Source organism: Trichomycterus rosablanca, chromosome 5 (genome assembly GCF_030014385.1).
Source record: "Trichomycterus rosablanca isolate fTriRos1 chromosome 5, fTriRos1.hap1, whole genome shotgun sequence".
Classification (NCBI taxonomy): Eukaryota; Metazoa; Chordata; class Actinopteri; order Siluriformes; family Trichomycteridae; genus Trichomycterus; species Trichomycterus rosablanca.
In genome coordinates, this window is record NC_085992.1 from 4,548,350 (window position 1) to 4,571,122 (window position 22,773).

At 39.5% G+C, this 22,773-nt stretch overlaps 2 protein-coding genes across 10 annotated transcripts in view; both read left to right on the forward strand.

The window, feature by feature from the left end:
* The window catches only part of myoz1a (myozenin 1a), a 294,151-nt gene that overhangs the window by 232,798 nt on the left and 38,580 nt on the right, over positions 1 to 22,773 (forward strand). The gene's annotated exons all lie outside the window — the stretch shown is intronic.
* The window catches only part of camk2g2 (calcium/calmodulin-dependent protein kinase (CaM kinase) II gamma 2), a 67,461-nt gene that overhangs the window by 39,463 nt on the left and 5,225 nt on the right, over positions 1 to 22,773 (forward strand). For 2 of the 9 annotated variants that reach the window (XM_062995532.1, XM_062995536.1), the window contains 9 exons: positions 1,422 to 1,544; positions 2,899 to 2,982; positions 4,525 to 4,567; positions 4,830 to 4,892; positions 9,990 to 10,030; positions 14,895 to 14,972; positions 17,384 to 17,428; positions 18,017 to 18,071; positions 20,642 to 20,717. In XM_062995532.1, coding sequence (XP_062851602.1) covers positions 1,422 to 1,544; positions 2,899 to 2,982; positions 4,525 to 4,567; positions 4,830 to 4,892; positions 9,990 to 10,030; positions 14,895 to 14,972; positions 17,384 to 17,428; positions 18,017 to 18,071; positions 20,642 to 20,717 — 608 coding nt within the window. The remainder of the gene's footprint in view (positions 1 to 1,421; positions 1,545 to 2,898; positions 2,983 to 4,524; positions 4,568 to 4,829; positions 4,893 to 9,989; positions 10,031 to 14,894; positions 14,973 to 17,383; positions 17,429 to 18,016; positions 18,072 to 20,641; positions 20,718 to 22,773) is intronic. The other 7 variants (XM_062995533.1, XM_062995537.1, XM_062995534.1 and 4 more) reach the window with 6 other exon arrangements.

Below are 22,773 nucleotides of genomic sequence, written 5' to 3' on the forward strand. Positions count from 1 at the left end.
CGCAAGTCAGTTGAGTGGCGTCCTCAGTCGGCGGCAAAGGGTCGAACCAGTATAGAGGACACAATCAGGGTAATTGGACACGACTAGAATAGGGATAAAAATTGGGGGGGAAAAAGTGGGAAAAATAGATAATTAAAAAAAAAAAAAAGATTGAGTATTAGGCTTTAGGAGTAAGTATTTTAGCCCTTATTCTTGCCTGTGGGTAGCATTTACATGTCAGTTTTAGTTGCTGGCAACATCCAAACTAGAGTAAAGTTCAAAGAAGTTTAAAATGTATTGGTTCGGTGGGTAGCACTGTCGCCTCACAGCAAGAAGGTCTTCAGTTTGATACCCAGGTGAAGCGGTCCGGGTCCTTTCTGTGTGGAGTTTGCATGTTCTCCCCGTGTCTGTGTGGGTTTCCTCCAAGAGCTTCGGTTTCCTCCCACAGTCCAATAAAATGCAAGTGAGGTGAACTGGAGATACAAAATTGTCCATGACTGTGTTTGATATTAAAAACTTGAACTGATGAATTTTATGTAACCAGTAATGACCTGTTTTGTCATGAATGTAACCACAGTGTGTAAAGCCTGACGTTTGGTTTGGTTACTGTTTAAAATGCTGACGCCCTGCTTTAGTAATAAATGTCACTTTCTTCTATTTGCATAGTATTTAATAGTAGTAGTAATAATACTTTGAACTTACAGAGTACCATTTACAAACCAAAAGCCATTAGCAGGAGCTGAAGTATTTAGGGAAAATGCAGGTATTTAGGCGAGCTTTTAAACTGCAAAGATACATAGTGGCGTGATTGGGTGAGGGCGGTGAATTCCAAAGAATAGGGCAGCAATTCTAATGGACCTGTGACCCATAGTGGAAAGTTATATTAAGGAACAACTAACAGGCCAGAATCAGAGGACCTTAGACGGCACAATAGGGCATAAGGTATGGAGTATTAGTATGGAGAATAAGCAGGAGCAAGGCTGTGCAGGACTTTAAAAGTTCTGTAACTGGAAGCCAGTGTAATTGATGTGTGCAGACTTCTCGGTGGATAGTAAGACTGTAGAGGCTGTAGAGTTTCGGATATACCGCAGTGGGTGTAGAGTTTAACCGGTAGACGGTAGAACTGGGATTTAAAATCAATTCAGGATGGTGTGAAACAGTTTGATGCAGTGTTGCATTTAGGCAATCAGTCTAGTTAAATTGGCTTGCGACTTGCGCTCTGACTGTGGGTGGGTCACAGACGGGCCCGTTCCTATCGACCGAGGGAAGAGTGATGGGTGCAGACACTACGCCCTTATTAACGTGTAATTGTCTGAGAGGGAGAGTCGAGTCAAATTCTAATCAATCCCGAGTTCCCTAATTTATCAATCCGATGCATGTTGCATGTAATGTCCAACGAAGACTTGATAATCATTCGGGTGTTCTGCTCTATTTTGTCTTAGTTTCCCTCTCCAGAGTGGGACACTGTTACTCCAGAGGCCAAGAACCTCATCAACCAGATGCTGACCATCAACCCAGCTAAAAGGATCACCGCTGACCAGGCCCTCAAGCACCCTTGGGTTTGCGTAAGTTTGCACATTAAATAAAATACACACTTATTTGTTCAGTAACTCTTAGGAACAGTCTGTTACTGTCAGGACTTTGTTTTTTCTAAGGCTGCTGTGGAAAAGCCCAGGTCGCTCATCTGCCAGATTTGATCAATATCAATCAGTATAATTATAGTTGATTTTTAGCCTAGCCATTTACACACAGAGATTTCTCTGGATTCATCATTAATTCATTATAGACTGTTACAGAATCTTCTCAAACTGTTGGACTGCACTGTTTTACGGAGACCTGCGACCCTTTACCCATCCGTAATCGTAAACAACTGAGCCCTTATTTACTGTTCCTTTATCCTTTCAAACCAAATCATTGTAGCATCATGCGTGAAAAGTATCAGTGCAGATGTTTCTGCTTATTTTACAAACCTCCCAGTCTGACTTTGTTTTTGGAATGTTTTGTAGGCATTAAATTAGGAACAAGCTTCTATTTAAAGGAAAAATCAATCATGCTGATAGGGTAAAACATGAAATATCACATTCCTGCACTGCCTCTGTAATAATAAATACTTTTAAAATAATTTTTAGCTTTTTTGAATAGGAATTGTACAACTAATGTTACACTAATACAATCATATTTTCTAAAACTGACCATACTAAACCCTCCATTTTTTGTTAGTTCTTTTTTTTTTTACATAATGTTTGCATTCTTCTTAATTTTTATTGGGTTTATCCTAGTTATTAAACTTTTTTTCCAATAAATTGTATCAGATTTTTTTTCTCTTTAACTTGTAAAGTTTTGATGCTGCAGCGCGCACTCAGCAGTAAATGGATTTTGGCGTAATTTCTCTAAACACTGCTAAACAAATAGCTTAGAGAAGCTACTGATAGCTGAATAAGACCATGATTGCACTATTTTTCTTTTAATTATCTCAGCCAGACTGAATCTGTTATCTGTACGTTTGTGTTTTTAATTGTATTCTTAACGATGTGTATAATTTTTTACTACTAAATGTAGATCTTAAGATTCAGTAAAGCTGCCCTAATCGACTGATTAAGTAATAATTAAACTTACTGATTTAGCAGCATCTATCTGTCTGAAAATGTGAGGCGGCTGGTGGGTAGCACTGTCGCCTCACAGCAAGAAGGTCCTAGGTTCGATTCCCAGGTGAATTGGTCTGTGGAGTTTGCATGTTCTCCCCGTGTCTGTGTGCGTTTTCTCTCACAGTACAAAGATGTGCAAGTGAGGTGAATTGAAGATACAAAATTAAACATGAACTGATGAATCTTGTGTAATGAGTAACTACCGTTCCTGTCATGAATAACCAAATAACCAAACAAACTGTTATATAAATATATGTTTTTTTCTTTTATACAGCAACGATCAACTGTGGCTTCCATGATGCATCGCCAGGAGACTGTTGAATGTCTGCGCAAATTCAATGCAAGAAGGAAACTGAAGGTCTGTTACTGTCAGTGTTACACAAATCATCGACATTACAGTAAATCACAGCCAACACTGTTCCTTTTATTATGCAAAAATTAATGCAAATATACACTACTTCACCAAAACTATGTGGACACCTTAACCTAGCATTCATCTGTGCTTAGTAAATAGTGTTTTTTAACTTTTGGATACTTATATAGGTATTAATAATGACTTGGTTTCCCTTTGAACTCTAGAACATCTCTTTGCTGAAAGCTGTTCACTAGATTTCATAACATGACTGTTTACAGTTAGCAGTCTGGTTTATTCCATCGCAGCTGAAGGCTTGTCAAGATTTGTGCTTCTGTTCCTGTAGCAGCTGTAGCCTAGTGATTAAGGTACTGGACTAGTAATTGAAAGGTCGCTGGTTCAAGCCCCTTCACTGCCAGGTTGCCACTGTTGGGTCCTTCAGCAAGGCCCTCAACCTTTAATTGCTTAGACAATATACTGTCACCGTACTGTAAGTCGCTTTGGATAAAAGCGACCGAAAATGTTCCTCAAACCTTGTTTCTCATGTTTGCTTTGGAACTGAGCTGTTGTTGTTTCTAGATATTTTCCTTTCCTACAACAGCACCTACAACGTGGTTACTTTTAACATGGCACCAGTTAAAATCCAAGTTCTTCAATACAAGCCAGAGTTTACAGCTTGATTGATATGTAGCTGTTAGCAATAGGGTGTGGCTGAAAGTTCTCCACCCTAACAAGAATGAACTTGTACTGCACTTTTATCAATCCTAAATATCAGCGGCCGCATCTTTTATATCAAAAAAACATTTATTACTACATTTTCCTTAATCAGAATGTACATCATAGTATAATTTGTGTTCTTAATTTTAAAGGTACAGCAGTACCTTGAAACTAGACCTCAGTTGGTTCTGGGAGTTGAGTTTCAAGGTATTTTTTCCCATTAGGATGTTTGGGAAACCTGTTAATGCGAATATATGCGTATACTGCATATATTTTAGTATACTGGGCGACACAGTGGCTAAGTGGGTAGCACTGTCACCAATCCCCAGGTGGGGTGGTCCGGGTCCTTTCTGGCCTTTTCTTTTTGTGTCAGGAAGGGCATACGGCGTAAAATCTGTGCCAAATCAATAATGCGGATCATGATCCGCCCACGACCCCTAACGGGAGCAGCCTGCATATATTTTAGGCTAATGTAAAATAAAGGGGTCGTTTTTGACACTTGTACACTGAAAATAACACAAATATAATATACAAGGGATATACAAGGGAAAAGTTTCTGCACTTTTATATTTTGGTTATAAGCGGTGAAGGTGCGAGGAGTAGTAATCGGTCGTGTTTAGCTCCATCTGATTCCCACCTTTTTGGACGCTCAAAGAAGCTTTAAGGGGATGAAGATTTTCATGTGATGCTGTTGTGAAAGCAGTGGTGCAAAAACATTTATTGCTGATGGCATTAAAAAGTTGGTACGACGCTGGAAAAATGCATCAGAAGGTGACGTTGAGTTACAAGGTACGACTGTAATTAAATTACCTTTCTTTGTTGTTTCTACAGGGAGCCATTCTTACCACCATGCTGGTGTCTAGAAACTTCTCTGGTGAGTGATTTATAGCTTCAGAGCTCTAAATTACCCTGAAAGTCTTTGTCATACACACTTTTGTAAACTTTACTCTCTTTAAAAAGACCAAATCATCGTAATCCTAACCTGGCTGTAGTAACTAACCCACCCTGACTGTCATGAAATGTTTTACTGTTGCTGTGTGTGTGGTGGGGGGTGGGCGATGGGTAACCTTGTCATTAGTAAGAAACAGTGGCCTCACACTTGCCCCTCCCAACAAAATGCCTTTTTCCTTCATCAGTGGGTCGGCAGCACACAAGCCCCGCCGCCCCCACCACCAGCACGGCTGCGCTGGCACAGGAAGGTATGTGTGAGGAGGGTGCCGTCCCCTCTCTTGCTCTTCGCTATGCCCGCATGTATGGCACGAGGGAGAATTGCCTGTCCGCGCCAGCGCGTCGCATTCACCGCCGGACACACAAATGGGCGAGCGTGCTACTGCTGATTCAGGAGGCGGTTCAGTATGAGATGTGTAGTAGAAGTAAAGCCTGTCAGCATTATACAATTCAGGTTTATGAGTGTTAATATTAGTATATAATAGTATAACAGGATTTGTTTTGCACAGCAGTGACACTGACATGGTGGTGGTGTGTTAGTGTGTGTTGTGCTGGTATGAGTGGATCAGACACAGCAGCGCTGCTGGAGTTTTTAAACACCTCACTGTCACTGCTGGACTGAGAATAGTCCACCAACCTAAAATATATCCAGCTAACAGCGTCCCGTGGGCAGCGTCCTGTGACCACTGATGAAGGTCTAGAAGATGACCGACTCAAACAGCAGCAATAGATGAGCGATCGTCTCTGACTTTACATCTACAAGGTGGACCGACTAGGTAGGAGTGTCTGATAGAGTGGACAGTGAGTGGACACGGTATTTAAAAACTCCAGCAGCGCTGCTGTGTCTGATCCGCTCATACCAGCACAACACACACTAACACACCACCACCATGTCAGTGTCAGTGCAGTGCTGAGATCATCCACCACCTAAATAATACCTGCTCTGTGGTGGTCCTGTGGGGGTCCTGACCATTAAAGAACAGGGTGAAAGACTACAGTCAGTAATTGTAGAACTACGAAGTGCTTCTATATGGTAAGTGGAGCTGATAAAATGGACAGTGAGTGTAGAAACAAAGTAATGTGACCTATAATTTATTCAATTTAAATAAAAAACAAACTGAAATCTTCTAGGAAGGGAAAAAAATAACATAATAAATATGAACACCAAGTTGGTCGTGTAGCTCGGCTAGAAAACGTTTCAAGCGCTTGTTGAAAAACTGTGTTTGTTTACTAGAATGTTTGTCTGCATGTATTTTTATTTTACTCGTGTACTGACGAGTCTTTTACTGAGAGGTTCAGTGTGTTGATGTTTGCTAGTCAGCCTGAGCAGACGCCTCGTTCTGTCCAGCATGTGTCCAGGACCGAGCGGGTGCATGAAAAATGGATGCAGCGTTCACTAGTTCTTAAGCTCTTGCATCAGTCGGGTTCTGTTGCTTTAAGGCTGCTTTCACACGATGAGCTTTTTGCAGCTATTTCACGGCCGCTTTCCACGGCATTCAGGCATTTCTATAAGAGATAAGATATAAGATATCCTTTTATTTGTCATATATACATATACAGTTGTACAGTACAATGAAATTCTTTCTTCGCATATCACAGCTTGTTTGGAAGCTGGGGGTCAGATCAGAGCGCAGGGTCAGCCATCGTACGGCGCCCCTGGAGCAGACAGGGTTAAGGGTCTTGCTCAAGGACCCAACAGTGGCTGCACTGTTAGTTCTACATCAGGACGCACTCACTGAGAGGCAGGCTATAAAACAACTGACTGTATTTTCCTCCCAGTCTAGTCGTATCTACCTACTCCATCGTATTTCACTTCCTCTATTGCTGCGGATCACCGCTCTTGTCTGTGGAGAGCCGTGATTAACACACACCCCCTCCATTATGTGTGCAGTAGCTGACCACTTCTTTTCACCTGCACAAGGCGGGTTCATATGAAGACCCGTATTGCGCACAGAGAGTCACACATTAATCTGAGTTATCCCCCGTGTCTGTGCAGTAATTGCAGCAGTTATGAGGAATTCCTCTAACCCTTCATACAAGCCAATTATGTTGCTGTAGGCAGGGGCCCCTGGTGGGCCATGTTGTTACTGCAGGGTGACTGTTAGTGTGGTCTGGCGGACCATAACTTCTCCCAAAAAGTTTGGGAATCCCTGGTTTAAATTATTGGTTAATTACTTATGATACCACTTAATGTTTGCTGGGTACAGTACAGACAAACTTGAAATTTGAACTTGCAAGTTATAATATCAGCACTGGTGGGCTAGCATTTTTTCACTCAAGCGCCCACCATGCAAAAACAAAAACCAAACAATTCACTGAGTTAGTGGGACTACTGATATTAACAGGTATTTCAAGCATTGTCAAATAAAAGCATACATTTCAATACAGAAACATAAATTTAAGGATAAGCTGATATGAAACTTAAAAAAATAAACAGTTTAGGGAGCTGTAATACAAAACAATTAATTTCTTCTCCTACTTTGCTAGTTTTTACATCTAATTTCTATCTCAGACCTGTGTAGCATATATGAAATGACACTGGACGACAATTTCAACCTGTTAACATGCAGACAAACTCAAGAAAGATAGATGGATGGATGGATGGATGGATGGATACTTTATTAATCCTGAAGGACATTAAGGCCTCAGTAGCAAGTTACATAAATCAAAGTAAAAAACTAAGTAATAGTACACACTACAGAGATTCACATTATACAAAAAAGTATCTGTATAACCACAACAACACTCGGACAACACACAACAACCAACAGGACCTGAGGGTACATATGGTACATGTGGTACATATGGAGATGAGGTTTCAGTTAACATTGCGAGGCTAGTATAGATTATAAGTTACAGTTATAAGATAAATTATGAAGTAAATGATCAAATTAATTTAATTTGAATCACAGTGCAAATGTAAGAAATGTAAGAAAAAAGTAAGAAAATGCCCCATTCAAACCCCATTTAAATATATAGAATATATTATGGAGTATATTTAGAGTATAATATATAGAGTATATAGTTAAATGCTTTGCATAAAGCTTATTGACTTTCCCAACGACTGCACACTGATTTTATAAGTGAGTTTTTAAGGTTGTTTAAATTTCTTCTGGATCGACATTTACAGCATCCAATTTGGCTGTACTGTGGAAAGTCTGATTTAGTGGTCGGGCGGGGGCTCCTGCTGGGTCATGTTGGTACTGCAGGGTGACTGTCTGTGATTGCTTAAACAAATGGTAGTGGTTGTTATGCTTGTAAAATAATTATAGATAATTACCATTGATACCAATAAATATTTGGTGGATACAATACAGACAAGGTTAGACGATGCTGGGTTACATCTGCTTACGTTTAAACAGGCTTTGTGTGTTGTGTTGTATTCTTTGCACTTGTGTTCCTGTGTTGGATCACATTGCTCTGTTTCAGTATGTACTGTTTGTCTTTTTAACTTGAACTTTTATTGCAGAGAAAATGTCTCGCCTGTTCAGCTACGTTAACAATAACTTACACTCGGACTATCGGACTAGTTTTAAGCTTTGGGTCAGATCACTGCCTGATTACTGCATGATAAAACTAGGACCTGGTGTTAGTCCAGGCGACATGTACCTACCGCAGGCAATTCAGACTTCTGCTTGTTATTCTGATCTGCATGTCGAGGCATTAGCCACCTCGCTGCATGCATCAAGCATGAAAAATGATGTGCTGACAATTTTACACCCCCCATTCCCCCCAAAAAAAACAATTACTGTCCGGTCTAATCAGCATTTTTTCCCCTTGCCATCCTTCCTACTTTTTGCTCTTTGGAAGGTAAGGAAACTTTAGGGAAGCCTAATTGTATCATTACTGTGTGTTTGTGTCTCTGTGTATTTGCGGAGACCTTTTATCCATGTGTGTCTTTATTCTCTGTCTGCGAAGTTTCAGTGTTGTCTGCGTCCTTCTGTCTGTCTGTCTGTGTATGTTTTTAGGGGCATGCAGACAAAATAAAGGAAAAATGTCAGCATGTATTATACACTATATTGCCAAAAGTATTCGCTTGTCTGCCTTCACACGCATATGAACTTGAGTGATTCCAGACAGAGAAGCGTGATTCGTCACTCCAGAGAAAACGTCTGCACTGCTCTAGAGTCCAGTGGTGGCGTGCTTTACACCACTCATCCGACGCTTTGCATTGCGCTTGGTGATGTAAGGCTTGGATGCAGCTGCTCGGCCATGGAAACCCGTTCCATGAAGCTCTACACGCTGTTCGTGAGCTCATCTGAAGGCCACATGAAGTTTGGAGGTCTGTATCGATCGACTCTGCATTAAGTTGGTGACCTCTGTGCACTATGTTCCTCAGTATACCGCTGACCCGCTCTGTCATTTTACATGGCTGTCGTTCCCAGTCGCTTCCACTTTGTTATAATACCACTGACAGTCGACTGTGGAATATTCAGTAGCGAGGAAACTTCACGACTGGACTTGTTGCACAGGTGGCATCACGGTACCAAGCTGGAATTGACTGAGCTCCTGAGAGCGACCCGTTCTTTCACTAATGTGTGTAGAAGCAGTCTGCATGCCGAGGTTGCTCGGTTTTATACACCTGTGGCCATGGAAGTGATTGAATAACCTGAATTCAGTGATTTGGATGGGTGAGTGAATACTTTTGGCAATATAGAGTATGTAGAGTCTGTAATAGGGCTGCAACACCTAATTGACAAAATCAATTAAAATCAATTTTAGGAGCAGTTGCCAACAATTTTATTAGCAATTAGTTGATTTAGAGTTTATACCATGATAACACAACTTAATATGGAACCTCTGATGAAACGTCTTCGTCACGCGAGTGTAAACCGAATCCCAGATGTACTAGATGTTTGTGTGTTAATGCACAACAACAGTTCATTTGTTGTCATGTGAAGACAAAGCCTGAATGCGTGCCTGTTAGCGACAGTGCTAACGAGTTGTTTTGCCAGAAAACTTGAAGAGAAAACACATTGGATGAATTTTGGCACCGGTTTGACCAAAACCTTGCAACTGATTTGCGTCCTGTCCTGATTCCTCAAAAACCTGGACCCACCATGACCCTGACCAGGATAAAGTGGTGGTAAAACATTAATGAATGAATAAATATTATCACATTATATTTGTTTAAAAGGGCTTTGTGCTTTATGCTTAATTAAAATGCTGCAAATATTTTATAGTTGTTAGTTGCAGCCCTAGTCTTCTCTCATATGAGATGATGGAGGGGAAAATCAGTGAAAGTCAGTAAATCTTCAGCCGTTCCTAAGTTTTTACTCTTGGGCTTTAATTATAGGAATTTTTAATAGGTGTTTTGTGCTAAATGTTTTTCTTCTTTCTTCTTTCAGCATGCAAAAGTTTACTGAACAAAAAAACTGATGGAGTGAAGGTAAGTGCTCTCTGTTTGTCTCTCGATCTAACACTCTCTCTGTTTCTCTCTCTTTTACTTTTTCTTCAGCTGTCACCCTCTCTTTATTTCTCTAGTCGGGTTTCATTCCGTTTAAACCTCTGTTCTGCCAAAATGTTTAGGGTGTGTTAATAATGCGACAGAAAAGACTGCGATATCAAACAGCAATGCTGCTTACTTCATCTTAGTATGCTTAGTATAGTTTAGTATGGGCTAGTATGGGTATGCTTAGTATAGGTTACTATAGGTTAGTATGCTCAGTATGGGTTAGTATGTATAGTATAAGTTAGTATGTTTAGTACAGGTTAGTATGCGCAATATGGGATAGTATGTTAAGTATATGTTAGTATAAGTTGGTATGTTTAGTATTGGTTAGTATATGTTGGTATGCTTAGTTTTGGTTAGTATGGGTTAGTGTGCTTATTATAGGTTAGTATGCTGGCTATAGGTCAGTTTATTTCATATAGTTTAGTATGTTTAGTATAGATTAGTGTGCTTAGTAAAGTTTAGTATGCATATTATAGGTAAGTATGCTTATGATAGGTTAGTGTGTTCAGTATAGGTTAGTATGCTTAATATATGTCAGTATGCTTAGTATAGGTTAGTTTGCTTGTATAAGTTAGTATGCTTAGTATAGATTAGTATATTTAGTAATGGTTAGTATGCTTAATACAAGTTAGTGTGCTTAGTATAGGTTAGTATGCTGGGTATAGGTCAGTATGCTTCATATAGTTTAGTATAGGTTAGTATGCTTAGTTAGTTTGCTTGAATAAGTTATTGTGCTTAGTATATATTACTAAGTTTAGTAAAGTTGAATATGCTTATGATAGGTTAGTGTTTTTAGTATACCTTGGTATAGGTTAGTATGGGCTAGTAGAAAAGACTTCTGCTGTAATCGTAGTTAACTGTTGTGAATTCCAGATGCCAAACTGAGGGTAAAACAAAAAGTACACAAACGCGTGTCTACTTTAAAGGCCTGGATTAAACCACTGGACTCTTACAGTGTGTGCACAGCCGTACTTACAATCAGTGCACTGAATACAATTCGAGAAATTGAGGGTTAAGGACCTTGCTCAGGGGCAACCTGGTGGTGGTGGGTCTTAAACTGACAACCTTCTGATAACTAGTCTAGTCCTTTAACCACTGAGTCACCACTGTTCAGCCTGTTCAGGTATTACTACCCTGTAGCTTCGGTCTCTATTTGCATAAAGTGAAACGTTGCTCAGCGTGTTTGCATCACTGATTCAGCTCAGTCTGCTCGTTGTTAATGATCGCTTTGTGTTTTGTCACTGTCGCTCTACGTCGTATCGTGCTGATCCATTCTTACGCAGTACGATATCAAAAGTCTGCAAACCAAATGGAATTTATTTTAATTGGCATTTAAACGTGTCTGGAAAACCCTGTACTTTCTCTCTCAACACATCTACCTGTTTCTCTCTCTATATATTTTCTCTTGGGTTTTGTGTTCGATTTTGTGTTTTATTCATTATTTTACTTAATAATAGACAGTAATTGAGTTTATATTATATACATTCTAAATTATTCCAGGTATAAAATAAAACACAAAGGGCTTTTAACGTTGCTTATGTTGTTAACCAGTTGAAGTTTATTTGTATCTATCTTGTAGTTTTTACACATATGTTTCCTTTATATGTGCATGTATTTTATTATCTGCTTATTTGGTGTTTAAAAGGAGTTCCGGTGTGAGTCTGTTGATGTAAATGAAGCTCTACTCTTTCCTTGTGCTCGTCTCAGTGCATGCAGTGAACAGCCACAGCCAAACAAAACGTACTTTTAAGATTAAATCTTCAGCTATCAACACAAAACAAAATAAACTATAAATGCTCATTATATCCACTGGATTGTGTTTATATAAATTTAGCTCAAGAATTACTGGCACACTCAGTAACGATGGGTCACAATGTTAGAAATTATGACTAAAACAACATTACACTTAAAATAACAGCATAGAATAACCGCCTTCTCTGATAATGCTCGATTTGATTGGACAACACAGAGCTCTTAGGTACTTGGGTGCCCTTGTTGACCCCTCAGTTTACTCCACGTTTTACTGGGTTAGATTCGAGAGCTTAGGTGATCTGGATGTTTTGGATCGTTGCCCTGTCGACATATTTAATTGTGACACAGTTTTAGCTCTTCGGAAGATGCAGCCACATTGCTTAATACTTTATGGACTTCATGATGCCGGGTATCTGAACAAAGGTCTCAGAGATTTGGGGGAAGGGTATATTAAAGGTTGACCTCTATATTTAACAGTAAGGCTTAGGTTATATTCTGTATCTCAGTCCGGCTTCTTATGCCACCCTGACATTAGTGGTCTGTCCAAAAACTTCCATCTGAGCTTAGAACCCATGTCATGTCCGGTCAGAGCTTCATTAGTGTGTGGTAAACTCATTAGTTACATGGTTGTTAAAATATAATGGATTTTTCATTCTTTAAGAATAAATTTACATTAAATAAAGGTTAATTGCCTAATTATTTCAGGTCGATGAAGCTAATTAAGCACATTTTTAATGTTTATTTATATATTTTGCCAATAATTCTAAGGTGACTGTTTATCACACGTGCATATATTATTTTTTTGTTTAAAATTAAACCTTATATTATTTTATTAAATATCTTTTTTGGATTTAACCCCAGCCCTCCTGATTTTTCTTTAACATCTTTCAATGAGCAGCAGAATTTTTTGTATATATTTATTTCTAATTTTATTGGCTTTATTCTTCCTGTGCTTCTATGCATCTTGTTTGTACTTTTGTTTCACACTGTTCAGAAAAGGAAGTCGAGCTCCAGTGTTTGTTTGATGGTGAGATCTGTTCTATGTCTCCCCTCATTTATTTGTTTAGTATGAACTGGTTTAGATGCTAGTGTGACTTTCCTCCCATCGGACATCCGTTGGCTCGTTTCTGTTTAAACATCTCAGCCATTTATTTTGGTTTATGACATCTGGACAGTCGTGCATGTTTCTGTGCACTAAGGGTCCACTAAGGTAGTTCATTCTGGAAGTGTAAGATAAGCTAAGCGGTCATCTTTATGGTCCAGAAGAGCTGGTTTTGGTCCAGGCTCATTACATTTATTTTGCTTTGTTACTTAGTGGACCTTTTACCATTTCATGCTGTAAGTGGTGCCTCTCGGCCTTATGTTTTGGGTCAGCATTTCCAAAACTGCAGAAAGACTACTGCTTAGTGATTTTTGTTTACTATTTACACCCCAAACTTTACACTATATACAGATATTGCTATCTGACCAGCAATGCATTAGTCACACACTCAAAAAAATTTTTAACAACAGTTTATAGGCACTGACAGGTAAAATAAGAGTACATGCTCTTTCCTTCTGGTTGTTGGAGACACTCCTCATCACACTTGTCCTTCTGTCTTTGTTGGTTAATTGGATTTGGCTAACTTCTGCTTATAAAGTAAAGTTTTAAGTACACAGTCCTAAAACATGAAATATAGAACTATAAACACTTTCAGGGGATTCGACAGCTGATAAAACAGAAAAAAAAGCTGAAAAAAAAGTACTGTATTATTACAAATGCTGGGAATGCCCCGCCAAAAAAGTAATTCATAGTAAAGCTATTATTTTTCTTTCTTATATTAATTAAAGTTTTGTAGGGTGTGTTTTTGTAGGGTAATATTTTAACTCTGTTTATTAAGAATTGCTAAAACAAATATCATCACTTTTCTACATCATCACTTTCCAATGCATTATTCCAGTGTCATACCAACGTTTTAATGCCGTCAGCAAATTTTTTTTGGTTGATCATCATCACGTGAAAATCTTCTTCCCCTTAAAGCTTCTTTGAGCGTCCAAAAAGGTGGAAATCAGATGCCGCTAAATCCGTACTATAAAGCGCCTCTCAGTCTCTCAGTCACGACCGATTACTCCTCCTCCCACCCTCACCGCTTCCAACCGAAATATAAAAGTGCTGAAACTTTTTGAAGATCCCTCGTATATTTGTTAACATATATACATGCAATATATATTCCTCTGGTTGCATTTCTTACATCTTTGATTTTCTTTTAAAATTAGAAATAGAGTCCTAAGTAGAACTTAAACCAGTAATGGACACATATTACAAATGTAGTTTCATGTAAATACAATAAAATAGATTAATTTTGCTCTTTATTTGCATTAAAATAAATTTTATTTAACGCCCAGCCTCAGGTCTCATCAGTCCAGTAATTTACAAGCGTTTCTATCAGACCTTTTAAGTAGACCCTTCTCAGGCTCTTAGGTTTTTCACTGCATGCACCGGTGGACGGTCAAGGACCTGTAGTGTTGCTTCATACAGGCTTGACGCTGTCTTCCATTAAGTCAGGTAGTAATTACAGTTTTGTGCTTTAGTAGATGTAATTGATGTGCAGCTATTTTTGTCTCCGCAGGTACCCGTTTATTTTCCTGCAGGGGCGTGATCGTTTTTATTTACTGAAATTTCTCTCTGAGATTTAGGATGGATTGCTAATCTTTTATTTCTGTTCTGAATATCTGTGCTATTGTAGATCAGTCTAGCACACAAAACACTGTTTGGCCGCTAGTCAGGACATCATACAGTACTTCTAGTCTTTAAAATGTAGTTTTTTGAACTTATAGATTGTTAGTCAAAGCCCTTTTTTAAAACAATGTCACTAAGAAAGCCCTCTTTACATCGTATAATAGCAGAGAGCCTCACAGAGGTGCTGCTCGACTCGGAGACAGAGGCGCCCGGTACAGAGGCGCCCCGGCAGACTGTGACATGAAACCTGGGCTCATTTGGTTTGGAAATTTACTGACCAAAAGTCACTTTGCATTGTGTTTCTGTTCTTTTTATTTTTTACCCCAGCCACAGACAAACAACAATAAAAACAGTGTAGTAAGCAGCAGCACCAAAGACAGCAGCATATCATCCACGGCGCCAATGGTACCTCATCTATCCTTGTTTCTTCATCGTGACTTTATTCATGTTGTTTATTTATCAGTCCACACATTTTGTGTGATGTCTTTCATCCATGTGTCTGCTCCAGTTTATTTTGACTTTCTTTCACTGACCACCATCCATCAATGATGCCCAATGTTTCAAGATGTGATGTTCTAATGAATTTAATGACTTTATTAAGATAAAAGTGTTGCTTGTAATTCTCTTCCATGAGTCCTGTTTTACCCGTACGCTTAATCTGACAGCATCCAATTCCTTTAGAAAGACACATTTTCACCATGTTTATTTGATTATAGTGCGTAAGGCTGGCATTTCTCTGCCTTGTATTCTCTGCATGTATGGGTAAAACGGGATCGACCTTATAGCAGGAAGTAGAAATACCTGGTGCTGAGTTTGTAAAGAAGATGCAGTCCCTATTTCTTACTTCAGTTATTCCCGGGCTGTTGAACTGCTTCATTCTCTCCTGAGCAGATAAATTCATGGTTATGCTACACTGCAAATAGACAAACTAAATAAAAAGAAAAGAGCATCTAATAATTCTGGGTTTCACCAGAGCTATGCAAAAAAAAATTTGTCAAGTGAGATGATGGGTTACGAGATACCATAGCTGTTAGATGGGAGTCCTAAAAAGCAAAATAGCCCTGCTTGCTGTGTGAAAGAATTGGTATTCCCTTTTTTCTAAGAGGAACTCATTATAGCCCTTACAGGAAAAACTTGGTAGGGTGAATTAGCAACAACTAAACTGGTAGATAAGTTTAAAAACAAGGTTTTCATGTATTTCCACTGTAAAAGAAGTGGTACTTGTTATAGCACCAAAATGCTGCTGGTTTGGCCCCAAAAACCTGTGATGTTAGGGCCTTGGAGACTTACCATGATGACTTGTCGAGTGCAGGGATTCTAAAAGTCTCTATATTGAAAAAAGCTAAAGCAGACTGAGAATAAGTAGGTAGTGCTGTTGCTTTACTGTAAGAAGACCCTGGGTTTGATTCCTCGACTGGGCAGCCAGGGTCCTTTCTGTGTGGATTTTGCATGTTCTCCGCATGTCCACTGGGATTTCCTTCAAGGACTCCAAAGACGTGCAGTCAGGCCAATTGGAGCTACTAAAAATTGCCCTAGGTGGACTGGCGACCTGTCTGGAATGTTTCCAAAAAAAACAGACCCACTGTGACCCTGACCAAGATGAATCAGTGGTAAACCAGATAATGAATGAATAAATAACTAAATACCAGATATCATTAACTATAGACAGGAAAAAGGAGCTAAAAGCGAAATTTATCATGATCTTTTATGATATTTGTCCATAAGAGTATTGTATGTTGTTTACAGACGTACACAGTAAACCCCACTGTAAGGCATGAAGAACTTAATGATGTGTTAATATCCTAAACTATTAAAATATCTTGATTTAACCCACACATGAGATTTATTTTATGAAAACAAACCAAATAAATGTTACAAGGTGTCACTGTTGCTGCAGTGTCCATACACTTTGAGTAGCTTGATTTAGGATGATTGGCCAAAAATCCACCATTCCACTCAATTAAAATTGGCTGCATGTGTGTATCGTTATTATTTAGCTTTTTAATTTGAGCTAGAATGCCACTTTGCCCAAAAGGATACAGAGCTAAAGCCTGGCAGCTGAGAAATACAGAGAGCATAGAAAGTGCTAGTCTGTGGAACTCCTCGGCCAGTGTAGGTGTATTGCTTAAGGTGGTTGCATTGCATTTAGGTATTAGATACAACTATATTTGGATGTATAATGAAAAATCCCACACTTAACAGTGGTTCGACTGTCGCTGATTTTGTCTCCCAAACACTCTGATGGTAAGAAATGATTTATTATTTACTTGTGAAAAGATCAATCTGGAAATGATGGTAAAATGGGACAGAGATTACAAGCCACTAAAATAAGAGGCTTAATCTATATAGGGACTGCATCTTCAGCTAACCACTTTGTTGTGTATTGGGGTGTTTGTGTGTGTGTGTATAGTGTGTGTGTGTTTTGGAGGAATGTGTGGAGTGTGTCAGTGTCTGGATGGATGACCGTGAGTGCTATCAGCCTGTACAGTGCTTAATGTCAGTGTGTTTTGTCGATACGGCTGGTGAATGGGTTGACACGACTGTACGTCTCCGTTCTTTGCTCTTATCTCTGCTTCTGTACTCGTTTAAATCTCTGTCAGCCGAAAGCGTACCGTCCGTCTGTCCTAACAGCTCTCACGTGGAGCTCTCGACAGCATCCAGTTTCTCTTCCGCTCCCTAATCTGTGTGCTCTAGCCTGTGCGCTTGGCCTCACTAGCAGCCGTCTAGTTTAACGGCTTTAGTTTTAGACTCCGGGGTCCTGTCCGGACCCCACTGCCCCTCGCTCTGCATGGTAAACTGTCTCCTACCGTCCTCAGGAACCACAGACTACTGTCGTGCACAACCCGCCCGACGGCGTCAAGGTAAGCGGCTTCGGCAGTCAGCTCCGCTGTGCGCTCCACCTCACCACTAACACTACTAATACGACACCGCGGTCGCTCCCAGAGACCGAGCTGCCGGAGCTTGGTTTGAATTGCAAATCAGCCCGATTCGCTGGAATCAGAGCAATGCGGTTGGTTCAGATTTGAAATGTAAACTGGCAGGTTTTTTTATTTAGCTTTGTTGGCTGAATTGCTATTCAAACATCCCAACCCTGGCACTGGTGTACTGGTTTACTTTCTCTACCCCCTGAAACCTCCCGCCTAAACCATTTTCCCCACATAATCTTAGATCCAGTGCACTAGTTCTGACTGTTCATCCCTTCTGAACTAACTGCTTGGCTTGTTGAGCTTGCCTCCTCTCTGGACATGGCTGGTGTGTGCAGGGCTTGGCGTGTTCCTCCGAGGAAGTGTGTTTGAGACCGTGTGTGGGTGTGGTTGTGTGGGGGACGTGTCTGCCAAATGTAATGAAAATCATTCTGTGCCAGGCTGCTCTCTCTGACCTCACCGTTTCTCTGTCTGTTCTTTGTTTTTGGTTTTGTTTTTTTTCCTTTGTATTGTGTCACATCTCAGGGGTCCATGGAGAGCTGTAACACTACAGAAGAGGAGGACATGAAAGGTAGGAAAGGTACACTATCGACCCTTCACGTACTCTGCATGTATTTTTCTACTGTTTTGGGTAGAGGTTTGCAGTCTGAGAGGGACTTTAGATTAGGAGGGACAGGGTGTAAGGATGCATGGAGGGAACGGAGAGGGGAATTGAACCAAATCAGGATTGTACTTTTTAGCATGGTGAGAGGAAGGCAGCTGGGACCAGTTTTACATTTTTATAAATTAGTAATAGTAGTTTTTAATTATTATTTTTTATTGTTTGTTTAATTTTTAATTGTACAAATAAAAATAGAAATAATTATGAACTTTTGAACCTGTTCTGTGTAAGTGGTGTATGCTGTAAATGCACCGGGGTTGAAATCATCTCCATAGACTCCCTGTGTCCTCAGTATTGCCCCATAAGCAGTAAAGGATTGGGTTTGTTCAGACACCTTAAAAACTAGTTTATTTTTAAGCAACTGTTTACATATAAATAATGTTTTCAGTCCCACCCAGCCACATTTGATATTTGTTTTATGTGCAGTCTGTTGTTTCCCCCACTTGTGCTTAAAGTGTCAAGTGTAAACTCTGTATAAAAATGTCTAATTATAATAAGAAAAAATGTTTTTTAATGTGCAATAAAGGTTGGTCACCTCCCATGTACATAGTTGCTCTCACATTATTGCCCCTAGGTGTAAGAAATAGATGTAGCGAAAGCGTGTGGTGTCATGAAATGGATTGATAACAAGTCCAGGCTTTTCCCTGGCTGCTGTTTTATCCACTTTGACACTGATCAGGATAAGACAGATCTTGTCAGATACTTAACTACACAGACTACTCTCCGTATTTCAGACGTCTGTCTGTGCTGTGTTGTGGTTTTCAGTGAAGAGTGATTTGATTATCTTCTGTGGTTGTGTTTTTGTTGTGTACCATCCTTCATATTTACCCTGGTGAGAGTTTGTAGACTGTCTGGTTCTGTTGTCACAGTCATGGTTTGCCGTGACTGTGGATTTGTGTCACTGTCATACTGTGAAGGTGCAGCGTATTACTCTCAGGCCTCAAAGGCAGATACGGTGATATGACCCAGTCTAGGGGAACGGCCGTAACAATTAAAGGTGAAGTGAGGAGAACCAGATCTCTCTGGTTTCCAGGACGGCACAGTGGTTCAGTGGGTAGCACAGGGAAGGTCTTTGGTTCGATCCCCAGGTGGGGCGGTCCTGGTCCTTTCTGTGTGGAGTTTGCATGTTCTCCCCGTGTCTGTGTGGGTTTCCTCCAGGAGCTCTGGTTTCCTCCCAGTCCAAAGACGTGCAAGTGAGATGAACTGGAGATACAAAATTGTCCATGACTGTGTTTGACATTAAACTTGTGAACTGATGAATCTTGTGTAATGAGTAACTACCGTTCCTGTCATGAATATAACTAAAGACATGACGTTTAAATCCTAATGAATAAATAACTTTGGTTACCAGCGTTACTGAATGTGTTAGGAGGTGAAACAAACGGGGCAAAGAGATAAAACAGAGTCTCTCAAAAGCTGTCATTGAACAGTTTTTGTGGTCACAAGTGATAAAAAAGTATATACAGGTGGCAACGGAGAAGAAAACAAAGGTGTACTGCACTATTTACAACAAATAACAGAAACAGAAACGACCACAAACACGCACACAAAAACACAGATCACCCAGCAACTAAACACTAAATCAACACGGCACAATAGCTAACAACAGGTAGCCGCTGAATGAACGACAGGTTGCAGTTTGCTGCGAGTTTTAACTCCCCCCTCCGCTCCTGGATCAACCGTGATGATTGGTTGGTGGTTCAGATGCTGCTGCTGAAGCTCAGCGATCCATTGGTTGATCCTATTTGGAGAATGACAGACGGAAGGTGACCAATACTAATAACAATCATAATAATACGCTGTCTGTACGGCGACAGAACATCAGGCAGCAGCTCCTAGCAGTATAAGTGTAGTATAGAAGTATAAAGTATATGATAGTGAGTCACATTATAGGCTTTATAAAGGAGAAATATTAAAATGAGGTTGCATCAGTTGTTATATTTCATTATGCTTATACATAATTCTCAGTGCTTTCTCATTACCTCTAGTTTTTTGACATGTGTTATATTTAAACTAGCACTACTGGTATTGCCTATCACCTCCTTTAAATGTACACAAAGTTATTGTGATATATGTAACAGATCTGATTGCTTATGGACGACACAATGAATCAGTCCAAGAAAACGTACCTGGTCAGTTTGTGTGCAACTTTTCCCCTCTGTACTCCCACCTTATGTGTAGTGTTCATGAAAATAGGCCCTGGATCCACTGCAGCCGTGATCAGAATAAAAATAAGCAGCCAGGTTTTGAAGTAGGAGATTTGGTAGAAGGTTCTGGAACTTCTTAAAGATTATTACTTATGAGTTTTGTTGTTTTATGTTGTACGTGGTTCAGACTGATTCTGTATAGTTAACAGAGGTTACAGTAGACAGTCTGGGGAGTGCATGGGGTGGTAGTTCTAGGCATGCTGTGTTTATAAACTAAATTAGAAAATATTTGTGATTTATTCACTTTTTAAATTTTTTTCCCCTCCATTTTCTGGACTTTAGCTCGCAAGCAGGAGATCATCAAGATCACCGAGCAGCTGATTGAAGCCATTAACAACGGAGACTTTGAGGCCTACACGTACGTACACTCTTAGGAACTATATTTTCACATCTATGTTTAATGTTGTTTATAGTAGATGAAATTTTAAATAATTGCATGAACTAGATTTTGTTTGTTGCTGTTTTTTTTTTTTTTTTTTTAGCTTGCTACTGCACACGTGTTGGAGGGGGCGTGTGTCAGTTTGCTCTCCTCAATCGGGGCAGGGGTCGGCACCAGTAGAGAGGAAGCATAATGCAATTGAGTAAAAAATTGGCCGTGCTAAAAATCGGGAGAAAAGGGGACAAAATGGAAAAAACAATGTATGTTTAACATATATTTTTGTGTGAATATATGATATACATACATGTTAGTATTATCACTGCAAATGCAAAGAAAATGTAAAAGATTGTTGTTGCATATTGCACCTGATTTAATAATGAAAGATTTTGCCATTCGTGGAAAGATTTCATGCAATCATAGTAAAGAATAAGCTTCCTAAAGTTCTCAGGGTAAAAAATATGTAATATTTACAACCACAGAACCAAAGCGAACACCTTAAACATTCAAAAACTTTACCCATCACAAGTATTTTTGTTTCTGCAGCCCGTGCACAAAAGAAGCACAAATCAGCGTCTAAAATGTGCACATGAGCAATCGGCCAAATCAGACGAACGATCAAATTAAACTAGAACGAGTCAGAAAGAGGTCAAGACTAGTTTCAAAATAGCTGAAGGAAATTGCTTGAACGGCATTTACAAACTCCTGATTAGAACCCATTTAGAAATTATGAAAGAATTTAATATCGCAGGGCCGTCTGAGAGACTCGAGTAACAATGGGACATTGAAGAGGGTTTGCCAAGAGAAGTGCACCAAAATTAAACCACAATAATGTAAAAAGCATTTTTATTATTATTGTTCTAGTCATTTTGAAGCTGTTATTGCCGATAATGACTTTTTAAAAATAGGTTTGTTGCTGAGCACTGCTGGTTATGCTTGAGTGGAAATATCAAGTGGATTTATTAATGTGACAGACATTTGGACATCTCCAATCATTTAATTTGAACATCATGCTGTCTTTGCATTTTCTATTTATCAGCGTTCCAACTTAATACATAGACTATAAGAAGGTAGAGTAATACACAAATAACCATTGCACATTTATTAACAGTGCACAAAATGTAACATAGAACGTCAAAGACTTGCAATACCAAATACAATGGTTGACATTTTTTACAAAACCAAAACAGAGACTGATAATACACATCTAGAACTAAACACAGAAAGGACACTAGACAAAGAACATGAATAAATAACCTGAACAAAATCTAGGTACCTATCTTGCCATGAGAATGACCAATGTGTAAACATGGCGTTAAACAACAAACAAACAAACATAGACTATAAGCTTTTAAGTTTTTTATATTCACATTTGCAGGACAGTGGTAGCCTAGTAGGTAGAACTTTAGGCTATCAAATGGAAGGTTGTGGATGGCCATTGGGCGGCACGATGGCTCGGTGGGTAGCACTGTCGCCTCACAGCAAGACGGTCCTGGGTTCGATTCCCAGGTGGAGTGGTCCGGGTCTTTTCTGTGCGGAGTTTGCATGTTCTCCCCGTGTCTGTGTGGGTTTCCTCTGGGAGCTCCGGTTTCCTCCCACAGTCCAAAAGACGTGCAAGTGAGGTAAATTGGAGATACAAAATTGTCCATGACTGTGTTTGATATAAAACTTGTGAACTGATGAATCTTGTGTAACCAGTAACTACCGTTCCTGTCATAAATGTAACCAAAGTGTGTAAGACATGATGTTAAACTCATAATAAAATAAATAAATAAATAAATTGTTGGGCCCTTGAGCAAGGCTTAACCCTTTCGGCTTCATGGGTCCCGTACTATGGCTGACCCTGCGCTCTGACCCCAGCTTCAAACAAGCTGGGATATGCGTAACAAAGCATTCTGTTGTATATATGACATAAAGATGTTTATCAGCAATATGTACATAAAACAATAGATGGTTAAATATTCAGGCTTTTGAAAATATTAAAATCTATTTCCCAATTTCACCTACAACTACCTTTAACTGAGACCTGATATTTATG